Source organism: Chlorocebus sabaeus, chromosome 8, assembly GCF_047675955.1.
Source record: "Chlorocebus sabaeus isolate Y175 chromosome 8, mChlSab1.0.hap1, whole genome shotgun sequence".
Taxonomy (NCBI): Eukaryota; Metazoa; Chordata; class Mammalia; order Primates; family Cercopithecidae; genus Chlorocebus; species Chlorocebus sabaeus.
Window position 1 is genome coordinate 127278797 of NC_132911.1, and position 27058 is coordinate 127305854.

Here is a 27058-nt window from a genome sequence, read left to right on the forward strand (position 1 = left end):
AAATGCCTGTTGATGAATACACTGATGTTGACTTCAAAATTCATTATTCCCTAATCATTCTGCTGTGCAAATAGTATATGAAAACCTTCAGTTTAAGCATAATGCTGTATTATGGACTCAGGTTGGTATTCAGCAACAAGCTTGTTTTTCTATGGATTCCTAGAAATTTTACAAAAATGGTAACAAGTTTCTGGGAGAAGGAATATAAGTCTCAATAGGCAAAAGATAAACATATTTAGTATGATAAAAAGCCAACTTGAATTGGGACATACTAAAAATGCACCAGTGTGTGTTGTTGGAAAAACATTTATTGCAATTCAGTGTCAAAAGTTTTTTACAAAAATATGCCACCGTCTGGTACAAACAACTATAAAAAAATCAGTTCATCATGCAAGGAAAGTGTGCAAATAATTTATACAGATGGACTCAGCTCACACAATATTAAATAAACATCTCTGCATGTAATTGGTCTAACTTTATGCTTTAGTTACAATGTTCAACCCCCTCTAATATTTTTCATTTAAAAAAGTACCTTAAAGCATCTAAGCTTAGGACACAGGCTGTAATATACACCCACTTTAGCCATGGTGATTGGCACTTGGTAAAATAAAGATGGCACCAAGGGTTCCCAAGTATAGAATACAGCTTGGAGCCTTCTGCTTAACAGACTTGTGCTTTGTTAATTAAACAAACACATCTATACTCAAAGACAGAAAAAGTCGTGTTTAAACTCCAGAAATAATGTAGCAGATGGAGTTTCAAGAAGTTCGGAGTTTTGGAGCAGCCATCGTTTTTGGCCAAATGGAGCAGAGCCTGTTTTGAGAGATTCTCCAGAAAGCGTTGTTTGCTGAGTGAATTCAAGGACACTTTGAAAAATGCTCAGCAGACAAAGTCATGAATATCATGGCCCCTTGCTCCTGGCTGCCTCATGGAATAATCCCCCTTTGCTTAGTAAAAGATGAAGTTTAGCGGAGAATGAACATCCACTGGGATAGAAATGCACTGAATCTCATAGCTGGTCCTGAAGGAGGAAATGGAGAAGATGGATTAAATGTACCTCTGAGTCTAGCGGAGAGGAAACACCTGCTTCGGAATCTCAGTTTCTAGAAAGTAAGCCACTGCCCAGCCCTTCTGTCTTTTTTTTATAAGGGCCGTTTTTGTAATAAAAATGTAAGTACCCAAGGAAAAAATAAAGTTGTCAAAATATGCTGCTTTCTTTATAGCAAGCAGGTTCTACTCACTGGAATGCCACATTCACAACAGAATCAGAGGTCTGTAAAAACATTAAGTGGCTCCTTAACTTCTCCAGTAAGAATCAGGGACTTGAAATGGAAACGTTAACAGCCAGATGCCCAGTGCTGGGCAGTCTCCCATGCCTTCCACAGTGAAGGGCTTGAGAAAAATCACATCCAACGTCATGTGTCTCCAGCCACACCAAAAGGTGCTTGGGGTGGAGGGCTGGGGGCACACAAGGTCAGGCCTCAGGAGGCCTCAAGTTGGCATTCAGCTCTGCCACTGAGTACCAGGTGGGCTGTCGCACATCCCCTGAACATTCTGGATCTCTTCCTCATCGTGAAAGGCAGAAGCTCTAAGTCTGAAGTCTGGGGTAGGAGTTTCCATTCTTTGGAAAACCAAAGATGGTTACTCTCCTAAATGAAACTGAGAAGAAAGTATCTACAGAAAACACTGAATTTAAACAAATTATGACCTTGTTTGTTGAAGCCATCAAGGACCCAAGATATATCAAATGACAACATCTCTATATTGGCCTAGAGGATCAGAGTGTTTCGAGGTCTGTTTAAGCACTAATAGGATTTTAGGCCAGCATCCAGTCAGAAGAGAGTTCACAGACTCAGAGTTGGAAACAGATTAAAAAAAAAAAAAAGATGTCAACATTGAAAATGATGATAGAGTTTAGTTAAAAAAAATTCACACATAAAATTGCAGTTAAAAAATCCACACATAAAATAGTGTTTGCATAGCAAGACATTATTGCCTTTCAGCCTGGCAGAAAAACATAAACTCAGGTGTATATTTTATAATAAACATTGTATTGAATGCTAAGAATGATATACTGTTGAACATCTCTTGAATGGTTTGCCTCCTTGTAAATCATACCACTTGTTTAGACAATTGAAATTCCAAGGTCTTTCTCTTCTCCCGTATAAAAACAACAGAAACAAGGAGCCTCTGTTAGTAGCAAGTTCTTCATGGGAAAGGGTATGTGAATCCACAAAGATGAGAACTGTGACAACAGCATAATACACACCCACTACCTTACTGCCCAAGTGCTAGTAGAACCTGCTCTAGTGTTCAGTTTTGCAGTGCAAACCCAGTCCCCCTGAAATACATCTTCCAAGCCACTTCAATGTAAACCTGATCATCATTAAACAAAAATCATCTCACAACTGATACATTGGGGATGCTTTCACCTAACAGCTTTTGTTCATTTCTGCCATTTGCCCTCCCATTCAACTGATTTGTCTGCTCAAAGTAACAGCATTGAGTGATAATGCAATCTAGTTTAAAATGCCATTGGATTGTTTTTTTTTCCGGATCTTGCTCTAGTGTGAGCACTCCTGAGCTTCACATATTCTCCTTGTCCCAAATGCAAGGGCTTACTCTCAAGAGGCTCTAGGCTCACTGCCCATAAAACTTTGAGTTGGACCAAATCTTAACATCCCTGTGGATTTGCTCATACTGCCCTGGGCAGAACTCCTTCCTTCTTTGGAAGTCTGAATTACTTCATATTTGACATCTATTTTGAAATTCTGTTTTACAGGGTTTAGGATGGGGGTAGGTAGGCACAGGAAAGAGAGTAGAGCATTCTCTCTTTTCTAGCAATTTCCATTGTCATGCCCCTTCTGGCTTTTAGACCAGCAGTTCTGAGACAGGGATTATTTGCTTTTGTTTGATAGGTCAGATTGTCTGGGACGGTTTGCCAATAGAAATTCTATAGACTATTATTGTTCAAAGAGCAAGAATTGTCTTAACTCTCTTCACTTATATGTGAGGCTCTGGCCATACTTAACAGATACCACGTGGCACTAGCACAGATACGCTGTGCCTGCTGTGCTCTTCCCATCAACCCCGCACAAGCCACAGCATCAAAGACACGCCATTTCTATTCCTTTCCCCCTCCCTCTCTACCTGCCATTTCCTTCTTTATTCTCCTCTTCCAATGAAAGAGAACCATAAAGGTTGATTTACTCTTCATTTTCCTTAAAACATTTCCTTAACTCTGTCATACACCAACTCCAGTAACACCAAAGGACATGGGGAGAGCCCACCAGCACCATCTTGGTAAACATTTAAGAAGACCGTAACCCTTCTCTTGGGGCAGGGGTCATCTTGCCAGATGCACATGGTTGCCTGGGGTCTATCGTACAATCACGTGCACTGCTGACAGTCTAAATGAGACCAGTTCCCAGTTTTGTGCTGACAGTCCACAGCAGGCAATGTTTCTGGGACTGCAAACCTGAAGGCGACGAGGAGTTTCTACTTTCTTGATCAGCATGAAGGGGCAGAGATCGCAAGTTGGTGGCAACATGTGGAAGGCCACGAACCCCTAAATCTAAAAATGTCACCGCCAGTCAAAGGTTCCAGAGCTCTCTCAGTGGTGGCACACCCAACTCCACCCCACATCTTTGAGGAGGCTGAGAAATTGGAGAGAACCTGACAATTATGGAAGAAGTAGCTTTTTATTCAACAGTCTAGGTTCCGCATTCCCAATGTGAAATTGATTCAGGGGGAGAGGGACTGCAAAAAAAAAAAAAAAAAAAAGAGAAAAAACACACCTTAGATAGTATAATGGTTCGGGACTTTCCAAAGCTCAATCTTACCCAACAAAATCCTACTCTTTTATATTTAATTTTCCTTATTAGCGAAAATCTAAATTCAATGTAATTTTTTTCTCCTTGGGGGGATGATAATGAAAAAAAAATTGGAGAAATCCTGGTGTAGCAGAAACATTGCAAAGTGAGGAGCACTGAATAGTAGGTTCCTTCTCTTCAGAAAGCTGATACGTGGGTTGTGTGCTATTGAGGGCAGGGGTGAAGAGGTGTTGTATCATAGCTTGTCTCTTGCCTCATTTCTCTCCATGCTTAGCCATCTTTCCCCCTTTCCAGGTCATCCCAAAGGTCAGTTCTTAAAGATACACTGTTCCTCAACTTGCATGTGGATCATGTTCCTATTTCTGCTTCACTTATTTGCCAAGGGCATGCAGGGTGACAACTTTATTTGGGGGAAAAAAAAAAGAAAAGCATATACAACTGCAAATATATGTACATCGTTGTAGGAAAGCAACAACATTCTATGGAAAGTAAAAAACTGGGAGTAGATCCCCCATCTACTCCCAGGAATATTTTACAATGAACTCATTAGGTCCTGAGATTTCCTTTCTTCCACAGTTACCTGCTGATATTTGCCTTGCAAAATCCCCTTGGGATCTTCCTGTTTTAACTATCCAGCCTGGAAGCAGTTTCAGATGAACTTGTGGTACCTCTCCTCCCTATTTGGCTGGAACTCCAGCCTTGATTTTTAATCACCTTTGCAAAAAGCCTTAGCTCAGATGGACTCATTTTGATGTTGGACCTAAAGAAAAGAGGCTCCTCAGCTCATCCCCCTGGCAAGGGGAACAGCAACTGGTAAGATGTTTAACTGGCTGATTGTAAAACCTGTCTTCCGAGCCTCAGCACTTGGGCCCCACTCTGTCCACAGACACAGGCTTATCCATGAAGATATCCAAGGAAGAAAGTTAAGCAGGAATAAGAAAGTCTTCACAGCTATCAATTGGGTGACTAATTCTATCATCTTTTCTGCAGCAGGACTTCCTCTGGGATGGCTTTTGTTTTGTTTTGTTTTGGAGACAGGCTGGAGTGCAGTGGCACGATCATAGCTCACTGCAAACCTCAAACTCCTGGGCTCAAGCAATCCTCCCCTGGGACTGTTTTAAGTTGGCCTTCTCTTCCCCTAAATGAGCTACAACATGACAGGAAAAAAGGAACGTGTGCTTTTGGGTTGTTCTGGTAAACAGATAACTCCAAGGAGGGCCCTGTTTGCCTGAAAAGGAAGTGTGAAACCAGAGGAGGGTTGCCTCCAATATCCCTTTCCATTTTAAATCACTTTTTATAGTGATGAAAACACTTACAAGAAAAACAGACACTGCCTACTGGATCACATGCGTCGTCAGAGAGGGCACTCTACACTTTGAGAGGTAGACCATTGTGTGGTATCTCTGTAGGGTAAGGCTCTGTGCCCATGCAGGTTTAGGATGGGTGGCGCTTCCTTCGCCTTCTCAAAACAAACACCAGATCAAACCCCAAAGCCCAGGCATTTCTCTTATGTAGTTTTCCTTCTTCTTTTTTCTTTTCTAAACAAAATTTCACATTGTAAACAAAGCGTCCTATTTTGTATTTGAGTTTTGCCTTTTTCTTCCTAGGGAACTATAAGGGAGTTTCTGTGACCATTAAGAGGATTCCATTTTCACCGCTGAAACAGAATTATTGCCCTTATAGTCTTGCTGGCAAATTGTTAGAAAAAAAGTTTATTTACAGTATTTTGCTTTTCCATACCAATTCTAGTGAGAAGTTCACATTCTCAAATTCCCAGTCAGCAACTGCATTTCTCCCCTCCAAGTCCTCTCCGTGACTTATCTCTGAAGTTCCAGGCCAATGTTTAAAATGTACACTATTTACAAATGAAGTGTCCAAATGCCATATTCCCAGCTCTCCAGTCAGCAGGGGGACCCTTCTGAAGTGTTGTCATGTGCTGGGATTCAGAACTTGAACAAGTTGATAAAGTCCTGGGGTGAAAGTGAAATGGAGCAGCTCTCTGGGTTATTGGCAGTGCACGGATGGTCAGTGCCCTGGAAAGGAACACACAGTTAGCTTCAAGTTCTCAGAGGCCTCTCATTGGCTTTTGGCACCAAAAGGCATTTTCCAACTTCAAAGCAACGATTCTCTGTCAATAATGCCGCCCCAGGCCTAAATGTTGCATGTTCTCACTTGTATGTGGGAGCTATAAAAGTAGATTTCATGAAGACAGAGAGTAGACTGGTGGTTACCAGAGCAGAGAAAGGGAAAAGGAAGGGGATGCAGAGAAGTGGATCAATGGGTACAAATACATGGTATGATAGAAGCAGTAAGACCTGCTGTTAGATCAGTAAGTGAACGTAGTTTATAATAACCTATTGATTATTTCAGGCTGGGCACGATGGCTCATGCCTGTAATCCCAGCACTTTGGGAGGCCTAGGCAGGTGGATCACTTGAGGTCAAAAGTTCAAGACCAGCCTGGCCAACATGGCGAAACCCCACCTCTACTAAAAATTACAAAAATTAGCCTGGGTGTGGTGGCATGTGCCTGTAGTCCCAGATACTCAGGGATGCTGATGCAAGAGAATCGCTTGAACCTGGGAGGTGGAGGTTGCAATGAGCCGAGATCCCACCACTGCACTCCAATCTGGGTGACAGAGTGAGTGAGACTCCGTCTCAAAAAAAAAAAAAAAATCTATTGAACATTTCAAAATAGCCAGAAGAGAAGAATTGGAATGGTTCTAGCATAAATAAGTGACAAACACTTAAGGTTATGAATGTGTCAAGTACATTGATTTAATTTTTACAAATTACATGAATTACATTATCACATGGACCCTGAAACTATGTATTACGCATCAATGAAAAAATTTTACAAGTCTGGAAAAACTAAAAGCGATGTGTTTCCGTGTGTAAGTGTGTGTACCGATATACACAGAGAGAGGAGGATTTAAGGGTGGGTGGGTGGAATGCAGAAAAATGTAAACATAAGAAAAGTGAAGAAAATGGAGGTCTATGAAAGTCTGTCAGACAAAGGGAACCCCCACCCTCCCAGGCACTGAATCAGTTTACCCTCACTTTCAGCTGGGGGCTATGATGGGGAAGAGGCGGAAAGGCACTGGCCTCACCATGCTGGCTGGCACTCTTGGCTCTTAGGGACTGGGCTGGGGGTCTGTGGCAGCCACCTCTGAGACACATACCTTCCAGGAAAGGATGTGACAGTGTTTGCAGAGCTGAAGGGTATCTCCATACTGCTCTTTCCTTGGGTAACATCGGACAAGTTTGAAATACATCTTCTTCCAATCCAGCTGCCCTTTGTCTGACAGAATTAATCGTTTGCGGATCTAAAAAATCAAATGAATAAAAGAAATTGCAAGAAAGTTTGTCAATAAGATGGCTTGTGGTTTTCTGGTTCTGAGAAGGTTGACTCTCACCCTTTCCCCCTCTTTTCAGCTCTACAATAATGAGGGGAGAACTGTCACTATATAAACAAGTACCTTCTTAGCTCTCCTCAGTTAAACAGTAGCTTTTCACCAAGCTTAAAACAAAACAAAACAAAAACACAGGTGGCTGGTGACACGTTGCTAGTGACCTTTACTAAACTGCGGCTGGATGGTCCTTTAAAGTTTAGGGGATCTCAATAAACAACTTCAATCTTTTCTTTGCTATAGACTTGAGTGATCATTTCCAGGGAGATACAATAACTGCTTGGCACCAGGGCTCTAGTTTATATCTAAATATTAGTGGCTTCATGAACAGAACTTGTTGAACTCACACATCCATATAAAGAAACTGGAAAAAGACCAACAAACTTGAGGCAGCATGATGAAGGGAAACAGGCTTGGAGTTGGTGTCTGAAGGTCCAAATTCAAGGTCAGGGCCAGTTTCCTCACCCAAAGAGCTACTTCATTAATTTGGATATGTCACTTAGCCATTTGTGGCTTTAGTCCCTTCATCTGTTTAAAGTAGGCACAACAATACCTATCCTTCCCTGGGCCATTAGAATAAAATGAAATAATATCTATGAAAGTACTTTAAGGCTGGGCACGGTGGCTCACGCCTGTAATCCCAGCACTTTGGGAGGCCGAGGCAAGTGGATCACCTGAGGTCAGGAGTTCGAGACCAGCCTGGCCAACATGATGAAACCCTGTCTCTACTAAAAATACAGAAATTAGCCGGGCATGGTGGCGCACACCTGTAATCCCAGCTACTTGGGAGGCTGAGGCAGGAGAATCATTTGAACCAGGGAGACAGAGGTTGCAGTGAGCCGAGACTGCACCATTTTACTCCAGCCTGGGTGACAGTGAGATTCCATCTCAAAAAAAAAAAAAAAAAAAAAAAAAAAAAAAAAAAAAAAAAAAAAGAAACAACAAAAAAAGTACTTTAAAGCACTGAGAAAATGTAAGTTATGGGGTTATAGAAAAAAAGGATGGGTGCCAATTTATGATTTTTTTGAGTGAGTTGTAAAATGAGAATAGGTTAAGAATGTAAGTTTAATTTTTTTCATAAAAACTACCTGAAAAACACACACACACACACCATCTCTATTTAAAAACTCAAGACTGGGTGGGCATGGGGGCTCATGCCTGTAATCCCAGTGCTTTGGGGAGGCCGAGGCAGGAGGACCGCTTGAGGCCAGGAGTTTGAGGCCAGCCTGGGCAACATAGAGAGACCCTATTTCTACAAAAACAATAATAAAAAAAATTATCCGGGTGTTGTGGCATGAGCCTGTAGTCCCAGCTACTTGGGAGGCTGAGGTGGGAGGGTCGCTTGAGCCCAGGTGGCTGAGGTTGCAGTGAGCTATGATTACATCACTGCACTCCAGCCTGGGCCATAGAGCAAGACCCTGTCTCAAAAAACAAAAAACAAAATCACAAAACTCCTTCAACTGTCATTTTTCAGTCAAACCAGGGAAGGTTCAGTCAAACCTGGAGTAGGGCGAACCCAGACCTCAGGCTTGAGCAGGGAACCAAGGAAGCTTGGGGTGGGGGCCAGAGGAAGGTGGGAGGAAAGCCCGCTGGGCCTTGCCGACCTGCCGCTCGGAGAAGTGGTACTGGCAGAGTTTCTTCCACAGCAGCCGGTCTTCGCTGAGCACGTGCAGGTCGGGGGCCGCCTGGCCCAGGCTGACCAGGTCCCGCCCATCGCTCAGCCTCTGCATGATGTTCAGTTGTAGGCACAAAGGCAGGTCAGTGAAGGTGAGGCCTTTGAAGGCAGGCTGCAGAGAGAAGGGTGACAATAGGTGGGGTGCCAGAGAGCAGCGATTCACCAGGCCTTGTAGGCATGCAGCTGTCCCCCGTCCTCCACCCTCAAGGCAGTTTATTGATAAGAGGTTGAAAGCAGAGTAAATCTCCCCATCCTAAATGCAGACACGAGGCCATGGCCATGAGCCACAAAGAACTGTGTGGAATGAGCTGAGCTGAGTGGTGCCAGAGGGATCTCCCTACCTTTCCAAAGCTTGAAACTTTCACTCTTAAAGACTCTCCAAATGGTGCATGTGCTTTACTCAGTTTACATAATTACAAGATTTGCTGCTTTCCTGAAGGCCTCACTGCCCTGGGTGGAGCGGCCCAGCCTGCCACCCCAAGACCCATCTCTCTGGCCGCCCTCCAGACCTCAGGTCCCTCCAAGTAGGTTTACTCACTGGCACCTAAACACACCTGACTCAGCCTGACCTCAATGCCCTCGCCTTCCCAGTCCTCTCTGCTCGGCCATGTGGTCGTCCTGCTCAGATCCAGTTCAAACCTACTTCCTCTGAAAGGCCTTTTGTGTTTTTGTGACTCCCTTACCCACTGCACCTTCCTAGAATTCCTAGGATCTCTTTGAGACACTTTTTGCAATATCCTTCTTTTTGTCATGCAACATGAGCTTTTTTTCTAAAAGAAACTTTGAAAGGAACATTCTTGCTGGAACTTAAGCTCTATGAAGACAGGAATTTTAATCTTTTTTCACTATTGTGTCCTGGGTGTCTACAGGAGTGCCCAGCACATAGAAAGCACTCAACAAATACCTGTGGAATGAATGAAGCCCAAATAATTAAATAGGTAGATGATAACACAAAGACTCTGTGCTGGGGTGTGTGTGTGTGTGTGTGTGCATGCACACACGCACATTGGGAATGGCAGGTCCAGAAGCCCTTGGCCCAAGCTCCACCATCCCTTGAGACATCTCTATTCTAACCGAGGCCTTCGTGGAACATTGTGAAAACTGTTGGTCTGTGGATAATACCTTGGCAATTAGTTGTGAGCTTCTCCAAGAGCTTCTGGTACATCCCTGAACTTACTAATATATTTAAACCTTTATTGTTTTAAATTTTGATGAGCTTATGATACCCTGCCCAGATCTACATCCTTGAAGGCAGGGTCTAATTTTATGTCCCTTGTAGACCAGCCCAGCACAAGCCACCTCTCCTGAGTGTCTACTATGGCCTGGTGCTGAAGTTGTTGCAATAAGCTCTTTAGGCTGGTGACAGACCCAGAGGCAGAAACAAATAATCATAAAATAATATAAAATAAGACAGTAAATGCTGTCATGGAGGGAAGCACAAAGCTCTGTGGGAAGAATCTGCACCTGGGAATCCGCACATGTATTTGCTGATGTGTCTTGAACAGCAACAGGATGCTGCCATCCAGATAGGTCAATAGACCACCTGGGACTGCGGCTCCTTGTCCTGCCCCTGCTGGTTCTGGGTGAGCTCTTGATTTTGGACTACTCACATTTTTAGATCAATGTTCTTCGACCTCTGAGAGGTCACAGGGGAAAAACAATTCAGGATGAAGAAACCCTCCCTTAGCTCGGGGGAAAATATCCTGAGAATGGGTATCAATTTCCCTGCCCAAATTTTTACAGGAGCCAAACTCTGTAGGAAGCACATCGAGGCCCAAACACATGGAGGATTCCAGGAGACACTAGGTCTGGGCAGTTCTCTCCTGTGTCCCGGCAAGGCTGGGTAGGCACGAGGTGGGGAGGGAGCGGTGGCAAGGGGCCTTGGGAAGGCTGAGCTACGGAGAAGAATGGGAGGTGCAGGGGAGGAACACCAACAGACAGGCAGCACATCTGGATCCCAGCTCCCCTGGGAAGTCTCCCCATGTCCAAAATGAATGGCTTAGAAGACTCTGAGGATCCCTCCCAGCTCCAACAGTCTCAGATGTAGAAAGACTTCAGCCTCCTGTTTCATTCAAAGCATCTATGACTTGACAATTTATACCGCTCCGTTCTACCCCAGGCTGCTGGGCAGAACTCTCAATTGTTTGCAAACTTCAGGTCTTTGCCAGCCGCAGAAGGCCCTAGACCTATTTATCATTTTTCATCTGCTGCTGATCATATGAGCTCATAAAACTGCCATGAGATTTTCTTTTCGTTTCCAACACTTCAAAGCCTCTACTTTTTTGGTTAAAACTCCCAGGCCAATTATTACATTAACTCCTACTAAAGGCAAGTCCACTTGGCAGAGTTCACTCTGTCAAATTTTCAAACCTGAACTTTTCCAAAATCCTTGCCCAGACCCCATGCTGAGCCCTTCCTCCTGATAAGTGGTTAACTGCTTACGTGCCTCCTCCTTTCGAATATAAACGTATAAAAGAAAAATTAGTCACTCTCGCTCCTCTAGTCAAGCATTTGGCTAACATCCATTCGGGTCTATGGCACTCCTCACATGCTTCAAAACAGTGCCCTGCCCACCGCATACTGTCACTGTATTTGATTTTTTCCCCCTAAGACCCAGTTCTCTTAATTTCTTTCCTTCATTCTTTATTATATTATTTTGCCAATAAAAATTGGCTCCATAGAATTAGATATGAAAATTTCGCAGGAAAATAAGATTTTATGCTGGGAGGAGAATGATAGAATTTTGGCAAAATAGAAAGCATTTACTCTGAAAGTCAACTTCATATTTGCATGTAATAATGTACTTCTCTCTGGGTCAAACTGTTAAAAAAAGTAAGTTTTAAAATACAGTCCAGACTGAAGTAATTAAGTCTTTTCTCTTTCTCTCAATTCTTCCTTCCCCTGGAGAGTTGAGCTTCTGTGTGGAGGCTGGGCGCAGTGGCTCGCGCCTGTAATCCTAGTACTTTGGGAAGCTGAAGCGGGAGGATTGCTTGAGCCTAAAAGTTCGAGACCAGCCTGGGCAAGATGGTGAAACGCCCTCCCTACTAAAAATACAAAAATTAGCTGGGTGTGGTGCCTGTAGTCCCAGCTACTTGGGAGGCTGAGGTGGGAGAATCACATGAACCTGGGAGGCCAAGGCTGCAGTGAGCTAGGACCATGCCACTGCATTCTAGCCTGGGCAATGGGAATAAGACCCTGTCTCAAACAAACAAACAAACAAACAAAAACCCACCAAAACAAACAAAAACAAAAAAAGAAAAGCCCTTTAAGGCTCTGTGGGTTCCAGTACAGCTCTCAATATAAGGAAGCTCAGAGCCAAGGAGGGTTGGGACAGAGGACAGCGGGAGGAAGGTACAGTGGTTGAAATCACAGCCCCTGTGGACAGGCCTGGGTTCAGTTCTTGTGCTACATCCTACTGAGCATGAGGCCTCAGCCAAATTATTCTTAACTGCTTGTTCTAATTGTTCTCATTTATAACATGAGAAAAAGCTTATCCTCCAATGTTGTTGGGTGGGGCGGATGAGATAATGCATAGAAGCACTCAGTGTAGTGCCCAGTAAATGCTAGCCACTGTGATGACTCCTACTTACAATTCTTCACTAGGTGAGTTAATCAATACATGTAAAGGACTTAGAAGAGGGCCTCACAAAGCCAGCCCTTAATAATAACAGCTGATATGTTTACAATATTTACTGTACATTAGGCACTGTGCCATTTACTTTCTATATATTAACTTATTAAATCTCACACCATGGCTATGAGTTGACACTACTGCAACTATTTTCCAAATGAGGAAAGTGAGGCATGGAGAGACTGAATAACTTGCCTCAAATCCTGCAGTTGGGGCCGGGCGTGGTGGTTCATGCTTATAATCCCAGCACTTTGGGAGGCTGAGGTGGGCGGATCACTTGAGGTCAGGAGTTCGAGACCAGCCTGGCCAACATGGTGAAACCCTGTCTCTACCAAAAAATATAAAAATTAGCCGGGCGTGGTGGTGCATACCTGTAATCCTAGCTACTGGGGAGTCTAAGGTGGGAGAATCGCCTGAACCCAGGAGGTGGAGGCTGTAGTGAGCTGAGATCATACCACTGTACTCCAGCCTGGGTGACAGAGACCCTGTCTCAAAAAAAGAAATCCTGCAGCTGGTAAATGATCATCATCATTCATAATACAGGGCCATGTTTTCCAACTGTGTTCTTTTGAACACTGAACGAGTACTCAGGGAGGCAATGGGAGGAGACTCCCTTTCAACCACTCATTCATTCAACTCAGATTTACTGACTGTCTCCTGCTCTGTGCCAGGAACAGGGAATAGATGGGTAATGTCCTTTCTTTGTGGAGTTTATAAGCCAGTGGACAGAGACAGAAAAGTACACACACATTATAGACAATTTCAGATCATAACTGCTCAGAGGAAGGTGATATGATGGTGACGTCCATAGATTGGATGGTCAAAGAAGGTAGCAAGCTTCAAAGCCCTGAGGCAGGGCCAAGCTTGGAGAGTGCAGAGAATGACTGGGCTTGGCTGGACCTCCTCGTGCAGAAGAGATAGTGAGTGAACTTCAGTGTTTGATCTCTTCTTTGTGGGATCTCATTGGATCAAAGAGAGTTTTTTAAACAGCTGGATCATTGGATAAATAGTTGGAAGAAAGCTGGATTGAAAAAGTTTGGAAACTCAAGCAAGCTTTGACATTTTCGGAATATGGAATCCAGGGTTCTGGCCTCAGCTCTGGCCCTAACTGCTATATATCGCTTGGAAAGTCACTGGGCATCTCTGGTCGCCACTCCACCTCCACTCCAAGAGGGGTAACAACAGCTACAACAGCTAGCGCCGAAGAGCGTTGGTGGATCAGCTAAGAAGGGTTCTGAGCATGTAAGCCTATGGCAGTGCAGAGTATGCGGGCAGATGTGGCCAGGGGGGGTCCTTGGAGGTGGACAGAGGGAACAGAGGCAAGCTCCAGGCCAGTGTGACCATCTAGAGTTTTTCTTTTTTTTTTTCCTTGAGATGCAGTCTCAGTGTGTCACCCAGGCTGGTAAGTAGTGGCGTGATCTCGGCTTACTGCAACCTTCATCTCCCGGGTTCAAGTGATTCTCCTGACTCAGCCTCCCGAGTAGCTGGGACTACAGGTGTACACCACCATGCCTGGCTAATTTTCGTATGTTTAGTAGAGATGGGCTTTCACCATGTTGACCGGGGTGGTCTCGATCTCCTGACCTCAAGTGATCTGCCTGCCTCAGTCTCCCAAAGTGCTAGGATTACAGACATGAGCCACCGCACCTGGCCAACTGTGACCATCTAAATGGGTGTTCTGAAGTTGCTGAAGGGAAGTACCCTTGGGACACATGGGACCCGCTTGTTTATGTCACTGGCTTGGCAGTTCTCTCCTGGTCTTAGAAAAATCCTAGTCAGTCAGTCAGTCCAGGCCATAGAGAACGCCAGAGACCAGGTAGAACGTGTATGTGGGTTTTCTGTGAGAGAGAAGCTGGGAACTGGGGTCTCACGTTCACATGGTCAGACTATGTGCCTACACTTGAGATGTAGGAATGGGGTAAATTATTAGAATCAATCAGGTAAATGTTCATAATAAATATGTACATTCTCTTAAATACGCGAGATGATTTCTGAAAGATGACTTGCATCTGTGCTCTTCTCTGTGTGTGTGTCTGTAGGAACAGCGTGTAGGTGTTGTAACCTACGTGACTCTAAGGAAGTCACGTAACTCTGAGCCTTCGAATGATTCTGTTTCACAGCTTAAAAAGCGAAGGGACAGAGAGGTAATTACCAGTAAAGTCATGAACATGCATTCTAAAAACTTCATCTAGTAAAAGAGTTATTTAAAAGCAGTCAAAGGATTTCTTCCTGCTACCTTCTCCTGATATGAGGCAACCTCAAACTTTATCAGTGTGGGTCCCGGAAACCACTTAAGCCAGTTACAGTCTGTGATGAGATAAGTAAGCAAAGTGCTACATGAGCCGCCTGAGTGTGTCTGTCCATTAGTGAGTCCTACGAGATTGCACCAGCATCTTCCTTCTTTTTTTTTTTTTTTTGTGCCTTGGTCCTCCTGCTCACTATTAGGAGGACAAGAGCTGAGGGCCAAGCTAGGTTGTGAAAGCCAAAAGGAACAACTGCTATAGATCGCCAAACCTCACTGGTAATATAGGGCTTTTCCTTTGTGCTTTGAGAATTGCTCATCATTTTCCCACATGTAAGCTCGCAGACTTTAATCAAAGGCTTCCTTTGTCATAACTACCAATAATCGGAACTAGGATTTTAAAAGGCTGGTACCAGTTCTCCAAGCCTTCCCAGCTCTGTTATATTCAAGACAGCAACCTAAAGCGGCAAACAACTCATCCTTTATGAGGAAATGAGCAAAGAGACATCTCTGAACCCCGCTAAAGATTTCAGCAGCGGGGCTGCTTCTCCCCAAAAGCCCAGTTTCCAGCTTTCCCACAGTAGTTCACCAGGCTGCCATCTTTCATGTCCTTTGATCCCGTTTTGCCAAGTTTTTCTTCCCACCTCCCCTTTATCAGGTGGTCCCCCAGCCCGCCCTCAGCACCAGGACAAAGCAGCCATCAGAAAAGACCAGACTCTTCTGTCCCGGGAGTGAATTTAAAGTCTTGGCGAGGCTGTTCAGTGTCTCCGTGGAGGAACCCACTGCTGGGAAGAGGCTGGGCCTGCCCGCTTACCCTGGTGATCTGAATGTTGTTCAGCTGCTGCTGCCAGTGGAGAATCGTCTCCATCCGATACACCCACATGTTAATGTTGCCGACCAGCACGGACTTGCCGACTCTTTGGACCAGTGTACATAAGGACGTGTAGAGGGTCTGGAGTAGTTCCCTTATTAGTCTAATGTTTTGTTGGTCTTCAAGGACTTGAGTAGGGAAGAAAAAAATAATCAAAGTTATGATACTGGAACACCCTGTATTTTATACATGAGCTTTTCTCTGTCTCTATTCCAGTCATGTTACCCAGGCACTGCCTCTGGGGATATGGTTTTCTTCCTCACGAGTGTTTACTGTACGGTTGGCCAAGCTTCTGCACTTGAGGTCAAAAGGTAGAGTTTCCATTATCTAGGTCCCTCTTTGTTCTCTTCTCTCTCATTTTCTATAAAGGCTCTTTCTCTTCATTGTTCTCCCAGCAGCCATGGGTCACCTGATCAGAGAGCCACTCCTTTTGCCCAGAAGTGACCCCCCTTTAGGACAGTGAGTGGAAGGAGCATGGTTTCAGGGGTTTGGAGCCTGGGCTCTAATCCTGTCTGGCTGACTCTGTGTGATTATAGACAAATCACTTCTCCTCATGGGCCTCAGTTTCTCCATGTGTATAATGAGTCAGGTGAACCAGAGACCTAAGGTTCCTTCTAGCTCGAATAGTCTATGAATCTATTCTAACTTTGTACACATGTCGATTTTCTAGGAATTTGGGACCCGGAGGCTCGGGAGCCAGTGTTGGGACCTGTGTCTACACTGAGAAGCCTACGAGGCTTTCAGTGGGGCAAGTAGATGGTCCCAAAGAAAGAACAGGAGGGTGATGGTCTCACCCTTTGCCATGAGGATGCACTGCACCCCCTTCTGAACTGGAATTTAGTGCCTCTGAAATGTAGCTGGAGTTGTTCATTTCATCCATTCACACATCTTTAAATCTAATGACATGTTCACTCTATTGGAAAATCCATCTGCCCACCTCCATGCCTATTAAAAGGGGCGAGAGAGTGACAGAAGGCTCACCTTTCAGTACCACTTTTTCCAAAATATTCATGAAGTTCTTTTGGGCGATGCCACTCAGGGATGTGAGCTGTGACTTTGCTATCAGCTCCAACAGCTGAGGATAAAAATAGAAGTTGCCAGGCTTAGAATACAGAGATATTTTTCTCCTCTAATCTTCACTTTTGAGTCCCATGACACGTGGATACAGACTGACAGGGAGAGATAAATGGCAGGCAGGGCTACAATGCAATAAAAAGCAGATGCTCAGAGTGAAAGATAAATGGGGTAATTCAAAACCCAGGATTGGGCTGAGTATTTAATTGCTTTTCTTCTTTTAAATATAAAGAATTTTGGCTTCAGCCAGGGCTAATTCATTCTACTTGTCCTACTTCAGCAAGTGAAGCTGACGTATCCTGAAGGGAACAAAATCTCCCATGACCTGTGAATGGCTGAGTTCTGCAGAATCACCTCCCCGGGGGAATTCTTCTGCCCCCGCTTGAACTTCTTCCTTATTGGCACTGACTGCTCACAAGGCACCTAAAGCCCATGTTCAGCAGCCACGTGCACTTTCCATGGAAGTGGAGAGTCTTATGCTGATACCTCCTGCTTCTGCAGTGTTCGATAAACATGTCTATTAATTAGACTCTTTCATCGCACTTAAATTTCTGTAGAAAGATGCCAATCACAGGAAGAGAGAGAAATGCAGGGAGGGATGTATTTTATATGATGTCACTGTGGCTAAAAACTTGGATCCTTGTAGCTCTTGGCCTTAGATTCAAGTCTTGATTTGACCATGTATTAGTTCCATGATGATGGACTATATTTCTTGGTGCCCCACCCAGTTTGTTCACCTATACTAGTAATACTTAAGAGTCTTTAATACAAGGTTGAGTATTTAATACCTTTAATACAAGGTAGAGTCAGTAATACAAGGTTGTTGTGAGTGATAATAGGAGAAAGCACATAAAGCCCTCAGCAAGTGCCTGGCACTAATTCGGTGCTAAACAGAGTGTTTTTGTTTTTGTTTTTTTTGAGATGGAATCTTGCTTTGTTGCCCAGGCTGGAGTGAAATGGTGCAATCTCAGCTTATTGCAACCTCCGCCTCCTGGGTTCAAGTGATTCTCCTGCCTCAGCCTCCCAAGTGGCTGGGATTACAGATGCCTGCCACCATGCCTGGCTAATTTTCTTTTTTTTTTTTTTTTTTGTATTTTTAGTGGAGACAGGGTTTTGCTATGTTGGACAGGCTGCTCTCAAACTCCTGACCTCAGGTGATCCAACCGCCTTGGCCTCCCCAAATGCTGGGATTACAGGCATGAGCCACCAAGCCCAGCCAGTTTGTTTGTTGAAAAAGTATGTCGCATTCCTACCACCCCATAATCGCCAGACAAAAATAAATGAAGATAATAACTGAGGTTAGTGCATACTTAGTCCAATCTTTTTTTCCTTCTATAGCAAAATTCTTTACCGATGTGGCAAGATTAAAAAACAAATACAGACAGGTTGCAGTGGCTCATGCCTGTAATCCCAGCACTTTGAGAGGCCAAAGCGGGAGAATCACTTGAGGTCAGGAGTTCAGGACCAGCCTGGCTAACATGGTGAAACCCCATCTCTACTAAAAATACAAAAAATTAGCTGGGCATGCTGGCACATGCCTGTACTCCCAGCTACTCAGGAGGCTGAGGCAGGAGAATTGCTTGAAGCCAGGAGGCAGAGGTTGCAGTGAGCCGAGACTGTGCCATTGCACTCCCACCTGGGCAATAGAGTAAGACTCCATCTTAAAAAATAAAAAAATAAAAATAAAAAACAAAGATCCTATTGTTGAAAAATGAAACTTTAGACCGGAAGGAATCTTAAGAGACCATCTAGTTCAATCCACTTAACAGATGAGCAAAGTGAGGCTCAAGAGACCCACCTTATGAGCCACTCCACAACCAGTGAGGACTCAGCAGAGTCCTTCTCAACACAGCAAAATAAAAGAACACACTTCATGTATTCAAAGGGTTAACAAACAAAAGAGGAGGATACAAAGTGAAAGTAATTAACTTCATGAGAACCCACCAGGCCCCCAGAGAAAACTATTAGGCTGGTGCAAAAGTAATTGGGGTAATAAGTAGCCTGAGACTCAGTAGACTAGACATAGAGAACCGAGACCCCTCCTTTACATTGAAGCTAGAATCTTTGCTGTTAGGAAACTCTCTAAAAGAATTTCATCTCCTGGCTAGGTTTCAGCCCAACTTCATTTCAGGTCAATAAACACTGAGCATGACACTCTGGTGGGCGCTGGAATCAAGGCCAAGGGAAGAAGCAAAATGAAATTTTAAAGATTGGGTGGCAGAGGAGAATGGAAACTTTTGGATCGATAGCCTAGGCAATTCAGAGCACCTCTGCTTCCATGGCATTTGTGTAAAATTTTTGTCCCTCTGGAGTCCTTTAGGAGCCTGTTAAACCACACACAGACTTTTAATTTCCTGAATGTAATTTTACTTTACATATAAAAAAACCCACCCCCATCCAAACTCCTTTTTCTCCCTGCTTCTGTATCTTTTCCACATGCAGGGAGAGATGAGGCCAGCTGACTAGAGGAGGAGGTGGTTTGTTACAATCAGTACTGGTGATCTAGTCTGAAGTCAGGAGCTCACCGAGTGTCTGCTAAAAGAGGCGGGAAATCAAAACACCAGTAGAGACCATGGCCATGGGCGGTGACCACACTGAATTCTGTGGTTTAGCTTTGCCACCAACCAGCATGTGACAGTCAAGAGAGGAGTGAAAATGGCACAAAGGGACTGACTAAACCTTTCATGTATCTCCCTGACCAACAGCAAGATTTAGAAGCCCAAGATGATGGTCTAATAATACCCTGATCCTCACATGACCAGCATGAAGCAGATGAAAGAAAACAAAAGCCTTGGGTCAGCTCTTGAAGGGCAATCGGCTGTGCACTGTGACTCATCACTGGGCAGGAGGTGGGGCAAGGGGTTGGGAGGAAGGCAGCCAGAGCACTGCCTGAAATCCATCCAAAACCCAGATTCCATGTGACTACCATCTCATGAGGGTGTCAGTTTTAATCTTGTCAAAATAGGCACCAATCACAAGGACAAGTAAACTCTCAACACCATGACTGTGCATTGGAGGAGAAACGAACTGCCTTTTGGTCTGATTATCTTCTCTGACTAAGGAGAAGGAGGAACATAGCAGCAAAAACTTGTCAATTGACAGCATAATGACATGTTAACCATTCTGGGCTTCATCCTATCTCGAGGGAAAGTGCCCCCCCCCCCCCCCCGACCTTTTTTTAACTGTCAGACAGTTGTGGAGTCAGGAGAAAGAACCCTGGAATAGGAGAAGACCTGGATTCTCTAGCTGGGTGACCTTTGTAACTGTCATTCATTTAGCAAGTATTTTCTGAGTGTCTACCCTGTGCCAGCATCGTGGTAGGTGACAGGGACATGACGATGAAGACACATGATCCGTAGACTCATGGAGTTTGCTCTCCAGCCTACAGTGTAAGTCATTTAATCCCTCTGAACTCCTGATTCTTCATTTCTAAAATGGAAATAAAAAGACTACTTACTTCACAGGATTGCTATGAGAATTAAGTGAGATAAATATGTACAAATCCACAGTAAATACCAAACATAAGGCATTTTTATTACAAGGTATTCTTTCTTTCCTTTCTAAACTACAGTCTTTTTGTGAAGTTTAAAGTTGACATCAGGGGTTGGCAAACTTTTTCCATAAAGTGCTAAACAGTAGGTGTTTTAAGGTTTGTGGGCCACGTAGTCTCTGAAGCAACTACTCCACCCTGAAGCTATAGCACAGAAATGGCTATAGACAATGTGTCAATGAGTGGGCATGGGTGTGTTCCAATAAAGCTTTATTTACAAATCGGGTGGAGGGCCAGATTTGGCACCTGGGCTGTATCATAGAGTTTCTGGTATATATCATAGAGTTTAAGAGTGCAGGCTCCAGAGGCAAACTGTCTGCCTCAGTTTTCCCACCTGCAAAATACGCACAGTAATAGTACCTACTTCCAAGTTGCAGTGAAGATTAAATGTGTTCACATAGCATTCATAACTGTGCCTGGTACGAAGAATATACTTGATAAATTATTATCGTTAGCTTTTACCATAATACAGAGCATTACCAAGTAAAATTATTGCCAGTCAGGAAATACTGAGTTAACACGGCAAATACAACCCATTTAAAGACCTTCGGAATTTCTTCAATTGTACCTGTTGTCAAACAAATGCATATTTGTATTTCAATTGTACCTGTTGTCAAACAAATGCATAAATGCTTTCACGCTGTAATATTCCTTTCTATCATTTTACTATGTTGGTGATACATTTAATAGCACCCTATCTGTTGATAAAAGTTAATGCTGATACATTTTATGACTTGCATGGTTTTTCTACCATGGAGTCTTATTTTGCTAACAATAGCAATAACAATGGGGTGCTTACTATGTGTCAGCAACTGTGCTAAGCAATATACATGTGTAATCTTGTTTATCTTTAACAACAACCCAATGAGGTAGGTTCTCCATTCAACCAATGAGGATACTGAGGCTCAGAGAAGCACTCACCTAAAGCCATACCAGCAGTAGCAAATGGTGGAGCCAGGACTTGAGCCCAGATATGTCTAACAGAGAACACATTTTCTTTTTTTTGTATTGAGACAGTCTCACTCTGTCACCTAGGCTGGAGTGCAGTGGCACAGTCATGGCTCACTGCAGCCTTGACCTCCGAGGCTCAAGTTATCTTCCCACCTCAGCCTCCCAAGTAGCTGGGACCACAGGGGCACACCACTATGCCTGGCCAAGTTTTTATTTCTATTTGTAGAGACAGGGTCTTCCTATGTTACCCAGGCTGGCCTTGAACTTGTGGGATCAAGTGATCCTCCTGTTTCAGCCTCGCAAAGTGCTGGGATTGCAGGCATGAGCCACTGTGCCTGGCAGAACATACATTCTGACAGTTTCAGAACTTCAGTTTGTCAAGGCCAATCAATTTGCATGGAGGGCCAAATTTTACTCCAAAAATGGGAGCAATACCATTTATTGTTGTGTTCTGGGGAAACAGAGTCTAGAAATTTTATATAATATTATGCTGTGACTGGTAATCAACTTTTAATATTAAGGGCACTATAATGCCCAGAAAGTGCTAACAGCACATTTAGGATGAGGCAACTGCTTTAGGTAAACCGCAGGGTCTACTTCCCACATCAGCATCACTCTATAGGCCCAGAGCTACTAGGTAGTGATGTATGGAACTACTGGTGAAGAGAGCAGAATTTACCGACTTTTAAATTATTTTTTTATTTTTGAGACAGAGTCTCGCTCTGTTGCCCAGGCTGGAGTGTAATGGTGCGATCTCAGCTCACTGCAACCTCCACCTCCCGGGTTCAAATGATTCTCCTGCCTCAGCCTTCTGAGTAGCTGGGATTACAGGTGCTCGCCACCACACCTGGATACTTTTTGTATTTTTAGTAGAGATTGAGTTTCGCCATGTTGGCCAGGCTGGTCCTGAACTCCTGACCTCAGGTGATCCACCTACCTTGGCCTCCCAAAGTGTTGGGATGACACGCATGAGCCATCATCGCACACAGCCCAAATTTATCGATTTTATTTGTGTTCAGAGAGCTGTGTGCCTAGGAAAGTAGGTTTGTATCTAGCAATCTGTACCAAGATGACTTAGCCAATTGGATTCTTTGCCCCTAGCCACAAGAGAAAAAGAGAACAGAGGAAAATGTCTTGTTTGGAAGTGGCTGCTTGTTTTTGACTGGGCAAATTTTAGCCCAGGTGCCAGTAATTTGTGGCTATGTTTAAAGAGAGGCAGGGGGAGGGAAGGGGAAGGAGGAGGAGGCTTCTCGGCTCCTCTGGAATTCCATGGTGTCATTATCGTGTGGGCACTCTGGGCATCCGGCATGATCTGCAGTGATGAGCTGTGCAGTACCAGGAACGGCTCTGAGCTACTGGAGGGAGGGATGGTGGTCACCGCATGCTGAAACCACATCCTGCCCTTCAGCTTTGGCTCATGCTAGTTCTGGAGGCAACGAACAGGAGACAAATCTAGTTGCAAGCAATATCGTCTAGCAAATCTCAGAGCGGATATGAACCAGAGTTTGAAGTGGTGTGTGCAAGATGAATGGGCAGAAGAGAGATTTCCCTCTTATCTCACTACACTCGTGTCAAGAGCAGGCTTCTTACATCTTCTTCCCTACAGTTTATTTTAGCATAGTATTCAGAGTTTTAAAAATCCATCAGTTCACATTACTTCTTTGCTTAAAATCCTCAAATGGCTTCTCCTTGCACTTAGAAAAAAACTCAAGCTCCTTACCATGACTGGCAAGGTTCTCCCTGATTTGGTTTCTACTCCTTTTCCAGCCTAGTTTTGCACAATTTCATTCTGCTCTGGCTATACAGGTTATTCGTCTCTTGAATAGGTCAAGCTTATTCTCACCTCTGGGCCTTTGCCTCTGCCACATCTTTACATGCTCGGCTCCATCCCATCCCTCAGGTCTCGGTTCAAATGTGGCCTGCCCCGGGCTCAGAGGACCCTTTCCTGGCCATCTTATGTGAAAGCCTCCCTGTTGCCATCTTCACCTTACTATGGTTTTGTTGTTCTTCATTTTTCCATTTATGCATATCTGAACTGGTCTTGCTCACTTACTTGCTGATGGGCTAATTAGGATGGAACCCTCAAGACAGCAAGTGTTGTCCTGTTTCCCACTCTACCCCCAGCCTGGCACTCAACAAATAGCGTTTTTTTTTAAACATACATTTGTCTTTTTGAATCAAAGAGTGTTGTAGCTGGAAGGGACTCAGGAAACAGTTTATCCAAATTTCCTCCTGCTACAGGTAAGGCGACTCACGATGGCCAAATGACACATTAAGGTCAATGGCGGACCATCTGGCTGGTCAGGCTGATATCTGTATGGGGACTGGTTCCAGACTGATGCCCCAGGAGTGGCATGGGCCTAGGAGTAAATTACTTATAATGCAAACATATCTCAAACACTTTCCAGAAGGGCAAGCAGCCTGAGATCTGGAGGGACAGTAAACACTTGGGCTTTCAGAAGCATCAACAAAAATAGCAGCTTCTTCTACCTATTAGTGTAAAAGGACAAAACCACAAGGCTCTTGCCTAAGTATACTCTATCATCCTCATACAGAATTGTTAAGAATAAGAACACAATTTATCCCCAAATTCCTTATCTTGTATACAAGTGGGGTGCTACAGTATGAAGTATATGTCTGATTGGAAAATCTGCCAGAGTTATCAAAGGCAGAAACGAGGCCCAGCCTCAAGCAGCCTTGCCATGCCTCACATGCTCAATACCCAAGTTGGGTGCCCATCTATAGGAAGGTGGCGTCTTTTATAATAAACCTTCAGTTAGACTAGGCAGTGCCTCTCCCTGCTGTGAGTGCTGGGTACTTCCAAGACCCTTATTTACTCAGCGAATAACACAGATAAAAAACCTGGAAAGTTTTGTTCTGACTTTGAGCTTGAACACTGACAGGTTGAAAGAGAAAAAAATTTCAGCGACATTAATAATCTGCAGGCATGTCAAGATTGGATAAATATTATTTGCAAGTGAAACAGCTCTCTTCTAACAGAGGGAGTTAAAATAATGAGAGCCAAGTTTACATGCATTAATTGTATTCTCAGCAGAGAGAGACTTGCCTCTTCATTTCATCTTTCACCCATCCCGGTTACTTTTCTTTTTTTTTTTTTTTTTTTTTGAGACGGAGTCTCACTCTGCTGCCCAGGCTGGAGTGCAGTGGTGTGAATTGGCTCACTGCAACCTCCCCCTTTCAGGTTCAAATAATTCTCCTGCCTCAGCCTTCTGAGTAGCTGGGACTACAGGTACCTGCCACCATGCCCGGCTGATTTTTGTATTTTTAATAGAGATGGCGTTTCACCATGTTGGCTAGGCTGGTCTCAAACTCCTCACCTCAAGTGATCACCCGCCTCAGTCTCCCAATGTGTCGGGATTACAGGTGTGAGCCACCACACCTGGCCCTGGTTACTTTTGAATTGACAATGGCCGTTGATTCCCCATTGCATCCATCTGAACAGTGACGTTTGGCTTGGTGATCTTCCTTAAACTGAGCTCCCATCTATTCCAGCAATGCTCACCTCTGCCCTACAGTTTTACCGGCTGAATGTCACATTGCTATTGGCCCCGACCCAAAATCATTCCCCTTCACGTTCGTTCCTTCCCATTTCTAGGTTCTGCTTACATCGCTTGTCTCTGCAAAGCCTTCCACTTGCCTTTCCATCTGGCCAAATACTGGCCATCCCTCAAGGAAGGAGAATTTCAGGTTCCACCTCTTTCAAGAAGCCGTCTCCAAGGCTCCCAGACTGTGCTAATTCAATTTGCCATTTGAATAGTTATACTTTGTCCCACCCAGAGTAGCCCAGAAGCACCTGATAAGCAGGGGCCAGGTCTGACATGATTCTCAAGTGGCTATGGCAACACTAGGTGTTTGGGCCCAATGTAGAAATACCTGTTCAGGGATTCAAAAGCATTCATTTGAAGCAATTTGCTGCATATGGAGACCTAGCAGAAGGATGCTGTCAATTCCCACTTCTTGCCATCGGAGACCTCTTCCTTTACCGGATTCATGAGGCCTTCAGATTCTGGGTCCCAGATACTTAGAGCACAGTATAAATGCTCTCAGGAGCATCCCTCCTTGGATGAGAAAAGGTCTGTGGGACTGGCACTGAAAACCTAGCTCACCTGCACAATTTGGCACATCCCAAGGTATGATAAGCCCCCAACAGGGCCAAGATGCTTAGCTAGCATTTTAATAGAAAACATTGGCCGGGTACGGTGGCTCACGCCTGTAATCCCAGCACTTTTGGAGGCTGAGACAGGTGGATCGCAAGGTCAAGAGATAGAGACCATCCTGGCCAACATGGTGAAACCCTGTCTCTACTAAAAATACAAAAATTAGCCGGGTGTGGTGGCAGGCATCTGTAATCCCAGCTACTCAGGAGGCTGAGGCGGGGGAATCGCTTGAACCCGGGAGGCAGAGGTGGCAGTGAGCCGAGATCGTGCCACTGCACTCCAGCCTGGTGACAGAGCAAGACTCTGTCTCAAAACAAAACAAAACAAAAACAAAGAAAAAACAAACAAACAAACAAAAAACAAAGAAAAAAGAAAAAGAAAACACTGCTGGGATGCTAGTGCTATAGGTTTAGATCCTGAGTCATCAAGAAAAAAAATTATACAAAATGGGCACACTTTCAATCCAGCAGTCTCTGAAGTAGTACTGGAAAGAAAACCAGGTAGAAAACTAATACAACAGAAGTCTCAGTATTTTATATGATCTTTAATCTCTGATTTTGTGTATTTTCTAATGCCCACAATAAGGTCCCTAAAGTTGATGATGACAGTGACAGCAACAACTACTACACTCCTTGAACGTTACCACATCCCAGGCGTGGCTCTACAGCACTTACCAGGTTGACATTCAGTTTCATTCTCACAGCAACACTGCAGGGTAGACATCATTACTGGCATCTTTTAGAGGTGTATGAGTTCTGAGTGAGTTTATGAATATGCATAAATTGAGAGTGCATGCTTAAATTATTTTATACTATTAGGAGTCTATGCTCTAGTCTCTTAATCTTCCCCCATTTCCACGGGAGCCCTCATTTCTGTGGGTACCCTCCTACTTCTGCAAATACCCTACTACACCTAGGGTGATGCAGGCATCTCCCACTTCTTCAGGTAGCCTCCTTTTTCCGCACAGCCCCCTCTAATGCTGTGGCCATGTCCCCGTGTCTGTGAGCCTCCTCCACTTCTGTGGGCACCTAGACACCGCAGGATCTGCCTGCCTGAATGCTAATAAAAATGACTAACAAGGCCAGAAATTCCAGGAGATACAGATTTCCTCCCGTGAAATCGCTAGCAGTTTAACCAGCAGTCACTGAGGGACCCACCCTGTGCCCTCAACCTCCGCCTTTCGGGTTCAAATGATTCTCCTGCCTCAGCCTTCTGAGTAACTGGGACTAAGTGAATGCCCCCAGTAACAAGATGTGGTAGAGGCAGATAGGCTTGGAAGTTTCAGAAGGGTGGGATCACAATCATTTCTGTGCATCATTTCTTTTCTTTTTTCTTGTTTTGAGACAGTCTCCCTCTGTTACCCAGGCTGGAGTGCGGTGGCAAGACCTTGGCTCCCGGGTTCAAGTGATTCTCATGCCTCAACCTTCAGAATAGATGGAATTACAGCAGTGTGCCATCAGCCCAGCTAATTTTTGTATTTTTAGTAGAGATGGAGTTTCACCATGTTGGCCAGGCTGGTCTCAAACTCCTGACCTCAGGTGATCTGCCTGCCGTGGCCTCCCAGAGTGCTGGGATTACAGGTGTGAGCCACCACGCCCGGCTCTGTGCATCATTTTCAAACGGGCCCGTGATTCTGCTCTTTTGC

General features: G+C 44.4%; 1 protein-coding gene across 1 annotated transcript in view; it reads right to left on the minus strand.

The window, feature by feature from the left end:
• Positions 1-290: 290 nt before the first annotated feature.
• The window catches only part of FBXO32 (F-box protein 32), a 43682-nt gene continuing 16914 nt past the window's right edge, over positions 291-27058 (minus strand). Inside the window, exons 5-9 of the mRNA XM_008001481.3 lie at positions 16642-16735; positions 15604-15788; positions 8846-9028; positions 7014-7157; positions 291-5866 (exon numbers count right to left, since the gene is read on the minus strand). Of these exons, the coding sequence (XP_007999672.2) occupies positions 5777-5866; positions 7014-7157; positions 8846-9028; positions 15604-15788; positions 16642-16735 (696 nt within the window). The 3' untranslated portion in view covers positions 291-5776. The remainder of the gene's footprint in view (positions 5867-7013; positions 7158-8845; positions 9029-15603; positions 15789-16641; positions 16736-27058) is intronic.